The 9,549-nt window shown below is 33.5% G+C and overlaps 1 protein-coding gene and 1 long non-coding RNA gene across 2 annotated transcripts in view; both read left to right on the forward strand.

The window, feature by feature from the left end:
• LOC121418317 (cleft lip and palate transmembrane protein 1 homolog) overlaps positions 1-1,681 on the forward strand; it is a 33,572-nt gene extending 31,891 nt beyond the window's left edge. The window contains exon 14 of the mRNA XM_041612114.1: positions 1-1,681. This exon is cut by the window's left edge and continues 36 nt beyond it. Coding sequence (XP_041468048.1) covers positions 1-149 — 149 coding nt within the window. The 3' untranslated portion in view covers positions 150-1,681.
• A 498-nt stretch (positions 1,682-2,179) lies between these two features.
• Positions 2,180-3,913, forward strand: LOC121418318. Its single transcript, XR_005970449.1, has 2 exons — positions 2,180-3,591; positions 3,700-3,913. It is a non-coding gene; the product is annotated as an uncharacterized LOC121418318 (long non-coding RNA).
• Positions 3,914-9,549: the final 5,636 nt, after the last annotated feature.

A 9,549-nucleotide genomic window follows, 5' to 3' on the forward strand; every position in this document is an offset into this window, starting at 1 on the left:
TCTATCCGACCGATTACAAGCGAGTCAACGAGTTCGGTACGACGGGTGAAATGCATGCAGCCGCAGACCAAAATGCAGCCGTCAATGGGGGCGCCACGCCTTCTATCGAAGCCACAGAGAAGTCAAGTCAGGAGAAGAAAGACGATTAAGCAAGGGATCATATCTTTCTTGGTTTATTTGATGATGATGTGAGTGTTTCCCTTTTCCAACGTGTATGTTTAAAGGTTTAAATGAAAACTTTTGTAAATTATCTAAAACCTCCTCAAAGCCAACAGATATACAGCAAGGGAGCATTCACAGATTAAAAATGTCAGTAATTTGCACTGACTATTTGTTATAAGCTACCAAAATTCTTGCATCTGATTGGCTCAGACCAAGTTTTGTCGTTGATTTTCACTGACAAGATGCTTGATGAAACGAGGATCCATACATAACTCCATAGCCATTGAGCTTGCAGCATTCTTTGATGAAATAACACAGTCCAAATTCCTTGTTGAAAGTTAGAACTCGGGTAGGATCCAAATGTGAGCTAGAGCAGCAAAGTACACAATTATGCAAACAGGACATATTAAACGATGCGTATGCATATCAGATTTTACTTGAGCAAGACAAACAACTGTCTTGTGGTATGCATGGGTAAAGAGCTGAATGAATCTCTTTCTGTCTCTCTCTATCTCTCTCTCTCTATCCTTCCATCTCTTTTCTACGTCCCATGTACGTCACACAGCCAATCGTCATCTTATCGATGAATGTGGAATGTCATAGTTTATGAGGCTAATATTTTCTTTGTTCTACAGAAGTGTGAGTGTGTGGATGATCCTTGACTAGTAACTCTCTTTGGCAGCTCACTTTGTATTAAGCAATACCGTTTTTCGCTGCTTATTAACATTATAGGTGGCAGATCTAGCCATTTACAGTACATGAAGTATCATGCAATATGTTAGAGCATTTTATCATTAAATGTCTTGCCTGATTGGGTATTTCTTTGTTGGACATTGGTTGTAATCACTATTCTTGCATTAATGTGATTTTTTTTCTTAAACAAAATAGGAATTATGGATGTTTGTGAAAAAATGAAGAATTGCACCTGGTTTTTACCAATGTACATGTAAGTTATTGTCTATATTCAAAGATGTATGAATTGAGTTATAAGAGATTGAATTGATTGTGTTTTATCATGGATTTGTACACTTTTAAGTCATTCATTGTGGTATCAAGGCCACTCTCTGGCCTGAATTCACAATGGTGGTTTTAAATATGTGGATTCGAATCATCTTTTATGCAGATTTTTGTCATCAATTACACTTAATTCATTGTGGATATTGTGAAATCATCCAGTAATGACAGTGTGCTTTATCTCAGCACTCTATACTGGTGCTTTTTAATGAGTTGACTGTTTGTTGGGATTAATTTACATAAACATGTAACTCATAAATACAGTAATTTTAGTGACAAGCGTCAATTTAGCTTAGGTGGGAAATATGAATTCATTTTTGGACATATCAATATAGGTGCTGAAATTTGGGTAATGGAGGATAAGATCTGCATAAGATATAGTTCTAAACCAATGGACTGGAAACCAACTTTGTTAATTCGGGCCAGAATTTTGCTATTTCATCTGACATCCCCTCCAACTCAAACTTATGCATAGAACAGCCTTTAAAGGACAAGTCCACCCCAACAAAAAGTTGATTTGAATAAGAGAAAAATCCAAAAAGCATAACACTGAAAATTTCATCAAAATCAGATGTAAAATAAGAAAGTTATGACATTTTGAAATTTCGTTTAATTTCACACAACAGTTATATGCACATCCTGGTTGGTATGCAAATGAGGGGACTGATGACGTCACCCACTCACTATTTCTGTTGTATTCTGTTATATGAAATATTTTTATTTTCTCCCCGTTGTCATGCGAAATCAATTTTTATTCCTCCCTGAACATGTGGAATTCACATTTGTTTAACATTATGTTGTTCAGTCAAGTTTTACATTATTGTCAATTCTGTAAAAATTGAAATAATGTATAATTCAAACAATAAAAAACAAAAGAAATAGTGACGGATATCATCAACTCATTTGCACATCACTGAGTTGTGCATATAACTGTTTTGAGAAAAATAAGCGAAACTTTGAAATGTCATAACTTTCCTATTTTACATCAGATTTTGATGAAATTTTCAGCGTTATGCTAGTTTGATTTTTCTCTATTTATTCAAAACAACATATGTCTGTGATGGACTTGACCTTTAAATGTAATTCAAGGCCAAAGAACGGGGAGTGTCATATGTGTATTTTAGAGATTTTTAGAAAATATTTGTTAATTCCTTATTCTGAAATCTGACATGAGTGTTAAAATATCATGAAATCAAAGTTATATCCAATTTCAGCTGTTTATTCATGAAAAGATATACTGCTCATTATCCCACCTGCTACGAAAAGCATTGAATCACGTATAAAAGGAATGAGAGAAAGTATAAGTAATATCAAACGAGTTAATGTAGTTCCTGGCATAGTTAGAGAGGACATCTGTATTATGAAATTTTGTCATACCATGGACCTACAAACGGAAGGACATTCATTGGTTAATTAATGAATACCCTAAAGTGTTTGATTTGATTTCTCTTTATATGTGTCTCCTTTAGTCCTATGATGGTTCAAGTCAAGTACTAAAACAGAGCTATTCAAATCGATTGTGCTTTGAACGGAAATTTTATGATCATGTCTATGTTAATATCAATCCATTACATGTGTATGTTTAGTAGGAAACAGATAGGGGCTTTGATCTTAACTGGAGCGAGCTTCAGTATTCCAAATGATATCTCTAAAATGCGCAGACATACATATTACTTCACACAATTTTTGCACAGCTTTTGAGACCAAGTTATATCATGTGACTATATCCATATCATGTGACCTTTCACATGACAGTATCTTGCTAAGAGTCCATATAAATGGCTCATATATATATAATTTATATGAAAGTTTGATGGAATCAGGTTTCAGTCATGAATTTCATGATAAGATGGTTAATTATTCTGATTAGTACGTGTTGGGTCAGTTAAAATTGTTCATCGCTTTCTAGCGATTTCAATTTAAAAAAAAAAACACTAAATAATTAATGTAATTTTATAAAACAAAATAAAGAGGTTTTCAGAAATTAGACCTTTAGTAATGTTCATGATAAAAAGTTATGAAATGTTTAGAAATTACAAAGTATCAAGCGAAATTCAGGTTTGATTTAGTTATGATCAATTGAGATTTCTTTAAAGAAACTGTCTGGAATAAGTGTTCTAACTTTCAATGCAATGGCATATTTGGCAACCAAGATTGGGAGCGGCCATATAGTACTCTTCCTCAGAGGTGTTTTAAGATTCATGCTTGAATATGCAAAATATGTGGAAAAGCCAGGAAAAGAAGAATGATAATAACCTGTATTTAAGGCACACATTATTGAAAGCGCAGTTGTGCATTAAGCACTGAAAATTCATATTACTGTTTGATTGTTCAAAATAATGTTATATAAAAATGATTATTGATATTAGTTCATGCAAAATAGTTGAAAATCATGATGACTTAAATTTCATACAGGTATTATGGAAGTATCTTTATATTCAAATGACAAACAATATCAATCCGATCCCCAGTATATATATAGTTGTCGTGTTTGAAAATCATGATGACTTGAATTTCATACAGGCATTATGGAAGTATCTTTATATTCATATGACAAACAATATCAATCCGATCCCCAGTATATATATATAGTTGTCGTGTTTGTGCAGTTTGGTGTATACGTCTATTTATTATAGCTATGTCATGAAACGTTTGGGCTGTTTTTGCTTGTTCAGGTTTATGAGGTCGTGGATAATTGTTTTATTGAATGGGAGAGGGTGGGGTGGATCATTATGAATGTGGAAAAAATTATTTGAAAATGTTGAGTTGATTATTTCTTTGTCCTTTTTTTTATATAAAAGAAATAGCTATCTGGTGGAGCATCATGTAGATTATGATATGAAAATGTATTTTTCTTCATGACAATCATGAGTGCAAATCACAAGTTTAATCCACTAATTATATGATATTTTAAGACTGCTCTTAGTTTAAAGGTCAAGTCCACCTCAGAAAAATGTTGATTTAAATCAAAAGAGAAAATCAGACAAGCACAATGCTGAAAATTTCATCGAAATCGGGTGTAAAATAAGAAAGTTATGACATTTCAAAGTTTCGCTTATTTTCAACAAAATAGTTATATGAACGAGCCAGTTACATCCAAATGAGAGAGTCGATGACGTCATTCACTCACTATTTCTTTTGTTTTTTATTGTTTGAATTATACAATATTTCAATTTTTACGAATTTGATGATTAGGACCTCATTGCCTGAAGCACAAAATGTTAAAATAATGGAATTCCACGTGTTCAGGGAGGAATGAAACTTCATTTCACATGACAATGACGAGAAAATAAAAATATTTCATATTTTATATAATAAAATACAAAAGAAATAGTGAGTGAGTGATGTCATCAACTCTCTCATTTGGATGTAACTGGCTCGTTCATATAACTATTTTGTTGAAAATAAGCGAAACTTTAAAATGCCATAACTTTCTTATTTTACATCTGATTTTGATGAAATTTTCAGTGTTATGCTTGTTGAATTTTTTTCTTTTTATTCGAATCAAGTTTTTGTTGGGGTGGACTTGTCCTTTAATGAATTGAATCAGATGTCATAAACTGCTGAAATTGATTGAATGAACTTTAAATTTTTACCTGTTATGGAGTAAGAGAATTAAATTTGTTATATATTGGTATTGCATTATAAAACTTATTGTATTTTTATTCCCTTTGACATAAATGATTGTTTTTAGGCCATTTTCACAATCTTTAAAGTCATCCTTGGTTCATTTCCTGGGCATTATTTTGTGGCAATGTCTCTGAAAAAAAGATGTGATTCTAGGTACATTAAAAAAAATTCTAGTCATATTGTGTATTGGAATGAATGCAGGACCGTAAATGACAGACATCACATTTGATACACAGTACTGCAATAAGCATGTGTAAAATCGAGTTGCCAAAAGGCCCTTCTCAGGCTTCTCGTCTGTCAAATTTGTACACATACACAAATAGGAATGAATGCAGGGGTATTAAGTAAATTATTATACAGGGAATGTAAAGAGTGGTTGATGTATATGGATATAAAGATTTTAAACAAAATTAGTGAAACAGAATTCTTGTTTCTGTCCAGATAATTTTTCAGATTGACAAAATAAAACATCCATGCTTTCATAGCAATCAAGTAAATTAAATCATATTGATGGAATTATTGAAGAGAATATGCCAATTACAGTTTCCTTATATTTCATGTCTATAATCAAGGAAGTTAATGAACATAGATGGATTTAGATTTTTGTTATTGGTCCCACATGCTTCATTTTGTGGGTTAATCAAACAGAAAATTCTGATCTTATTCTATTCTCAGTAACTATCGTTCGCGGTATATACTTATAATCCTGTTCAACAAGTACAAAATGTGTTGAGAACTTTGCTTACCTCCTTTTTTGTCCACAGTGAAAATCTCTTTAATGATCTGTCATGTCCTCAATGCAGTGGAAACAAATTATGCATATTTATCTTTACATTTCTTCCCAATTCAGGAGCCTTTTGGTCACTCACTTTCGAGAAAATGAAGAAATAATACAAGAAACTCTGTTTAAAGGACTTAACGGGTGCTTGGTCTGATATGGTATTTCATGTCTCATTTTTATGTCTCGTATGAGACACATGCTAACTTCGAATTTTGAAGAAAAAAAAATCACTTGTCATTTGTTACTGCTACCTGCTGGTCATGTTATACTAATGGGCAGTGCCTTTATACTTGTTTTGCTTTTTTTTTTTAGGGGTGGGGGTTATTTCTTATTTGATAGGCATGTATTCTGAAGTCTAACTTAAGCCTGTGGTCTAATTCTGCTCAATTTACAGGAAGCTGAAAATATCCAAGACTTTATGCACTGTTTGTATCATCTATTTTCTCTGCTCATTTCTCATACTTTAATGGTGAAGAAAACTATTTCAGTTTTTATCCCTCGCTGGTCGTGAATATTATCTGAGTGCCAAATAAGCTGATAAAGGGAACCTGTACTACGATTTGTGTCACAGTTGGCTTTCCATAGTTAAATCACAACTTTAGACCAAAGTTAAAACTAACCCGAATTCAGAATACGGGCCATGACGTTGACTGCCGGTCACTAAGACTAATAGGTCAAAGGGTCATACGGAGCTGCCAAGTAGTACTGATTTTCAGTATTTAGTACTGAAAAATGAGAATACATGCAAAATACTGATTTCTAAAGTTTCAGTTTTATGTATTGTCCTTTGCAATTTCTTTGAAAATACTGATTTCCTCACCAAAATACTGATCTTCAGCTTTAGAAATACTGAAATGTTCTTGTTCAGGTTGGCAGCTCTGGTCATATAGGAACGCTTTGAACGACTTAACAAGGTGGATATGTGCACTATACATGCACCCATAGTTTGTTATAATTTGAAATGATTGGATACACATGTATGTTAGCTTGATTCTGTGGTTTTGTTATTCAACTCAAATTGTGATATATTCAACGACATTAAAGGGGAATGAAACCTTTGGAACAAATAGGCTTGTGTAGAAACAGAAAAATCAAAGAATAAGAATAAAGAAAGTTTGAGAAAAATCGGAAAAATAGTGAGAAAGTTATGAGCATTTGAATATTGCAATCTCTAATGCTATGGAGATCCTCACATTGGCAATGCGACAAGGATGTGTGATGTCACTGATGAACAACTTTCCCATTGGTGGACTATGAAATACCCTCAAAATGTCTCTTTTTGCTTTTTCTTATGATACAAACTCTTTATCCATGATGTATTCTTAAAAAATATGTATTACATGCCCTCATGTAGACAGAACACATGATTTATGGATAGATGTGATAAAAGAGGCAATTCTAGTGAAATATATGCTAAAGTAATGGGGAGAGTTGTTCACAAGTGACATCACACATCTTTGTCGCATTGCCAATTTGCTATCTCCATAGCATTAGTGATCGCAATATTCAAATGCTCATAACTTTCTCATTATTTGTCCGATTTTTCTCAAACTTTCGTTGATCTGTTTCTTTGATTTTTCTGTTTTCACACAAGCTATCTTGTTCCAATTGTTTCATTCTCCTTTAACTTTTATGCTTGCACATGTCGATAGCAGCATAGTGAGATATTGAACCTCCTCCTGTCAAAGATAATCAGGGCCCTGTCTTACAAAGAGTTACGATTGATCCAATCAATCATAACTCCATAGAAATCTGTCAGTGTCATGATATTTTCTACAGGAATTTTCACACTGTCCTTTGGAAGCAATGAAAAGCGCAGTGAATTTTCAAGAAAAAAATGAATGCATGAATATACATCATAGCTCTAAAATATTTTGAACAAACGTGCATGATAGATGTTGACGTTGCTGGCCGTCCATAGCGGTGATTGATCGGATCAATCGCAACTCTTTGTAAGACGGGCCCGTAGGTGTTTCATGAAGCTGTCGATAAGTGTACAAACGACTTGAGGAATGTCTGATGATTCTTGGGCGCTAATCATTTACTGCAGGAATTAAGGATCACCGTTCGTTCCTCAGAAGTTGCTCGTAACTTACACAAACAACTTTGGTAAATGGTAAATGGTGGTGATATTTTACCTGATTGCTAAGAAAGCACGAATGCATGTGAGACTTTATGAAACACCCACCTGGGCCCCTACTTACAAAGAGTTAAAATTGATACAATCAATCGCAATTCTATAGAAATCCATCAGCGTCACAATTGTTTTCTACGAAAATTTGCACAATATCCTTTGTATACAAAGAGAAGCGCAGTGAATTTTTAAGAAAACAATGAATGCTTGAATCTACATCGACGCTGGAAAATATTTTGAACAAACGTGCATAATAGATGTTGACGTTGCTGGCCGTCCATAGTTGTGATTGATTGGACCAATCGCAATTCTTTGTAAGACGGGGCCCTGGTATTTTACGTATGAATCATGATGGTGGATACCAGGATTGATCATTTCATTGTTTGTTTATAGTATTATTATCAGTCTATATTGTCTGATTGGCAATATGCAAAGTTGTGTGTTACAATAAGATATATATATACAGGCCACAATGATGATTTAATAAAATGAATGAACCAAACGAGAGAGTTTTTTGTCATTAATATTTGAAAAGAGTAATTTGTTGTTTGCGAGCATTCTTGCCAACTGCAATTATGTTATCAGGGTACTTATATCGATAATTCTCTACATACAAAAGCATTTATTTTTAACATTGTATTCCAGTAGATGGGAATACCTTTTTTTTCTGATATAGAAATGAGTGAATTCTGAAAATTTGTTTTCTCTGAAAATATAGGAAACTAATTGTTTTCCAGCTTAGTCCAAATTTCAAGCTTAATTTTGAATTATATTGTAAATTTAGGTTATAGCCATTTTAACCCATTTTTTCTGATTCATCGTTTCTAGTTTAGGCATGTATGTAGAGCACCTTAAGTATTTATTCACCCTTTTCAACATGAAATGCATGTATGTCTGTATTCAATTTTTAACAAACTTCGGTTCCAACTTGATTAAGTAGATCTTATGTAAGTTGAAATTTCGCAATCTACATTTTTTGTCATTGTTCTCTCACTCAAAATTTGTTTACTTCCTAATTCCCAATAGACCCAAGAGACTTGTAAACTACCTTATTTAAATAGTTGAATAGTTAGTATTAACATAGTAAGAAAATATTGAAAAAAGACCATATTATTCTCAGCCCCCGTAATTAGGGTTGTCTATAGGGGGTTTGAATCAAAACAGAATTTCAGTTTCGTTATTTCAAATCTATAGTTTCATCCTAGAGTGTATCGAGTGGAAATTCCGGGGTGGAAATATTTATACTGTGGTCTGGGACTAGAGATTGTGAGTAAAAGTGAATCTGGCAGTTTTACAGAGTTCAAATTTTGTTTTTATTCATCCATATTGGGAATTTGTTTTGTTGGGGTTTCGTTCACAACTTCAAGTCAATACCCGGGGGGGCCACTTACATTGACGAGTGGATACCATGCGCGACCAAAAAAACACGTAAAAAGGATGTCCTTTTCACGATAGGGCACGTTACGTACGTAACGTGAAAAGGGTGTCAAAAACACAAAAATAATGGAAAAAGGGTATCTATTTCGCTAGTAAAATTACGTGTTTAGGGTCGAATTTGCGGGGATGATAAAACAAAATTAAAATGTTTTATAAAGGATGTCCTTTTTGCCCCAACACTACGTGTTTAGAGTGTTTAGAGTCCTATTTGCGCGAGGTGTAAAAGGTGGGGTCGTACTAAATTAAATAAGTTAAAGCCGACAACCAAAGGACCCGTAACAATGAAACATTGCTGTACTTGTTTAGGGGTTCATTTCAGGGAATATTTGCCAAGAGTATCGTTTTGTTTCCAGTACTTGTTAAGGGTAGGGTTTCACACGCCAATACTTGT

Source organism: Lytechinus variegatus, chromosome 7 (genome assembly GCF_018143015.1).
Source record: "Lytechinus variegatus isolate NC3 chromosome 7, Lvar_3.0, whole genome shotgun sequence".
NCBI classification, from domain to species: domain Eukaryota; kingdom Metazoa; phylum Echinodermata; class Echinoidea; order Temnopleuroida; family Toxopneustidae; genus Lytechinus; species Lytechinus variegatus.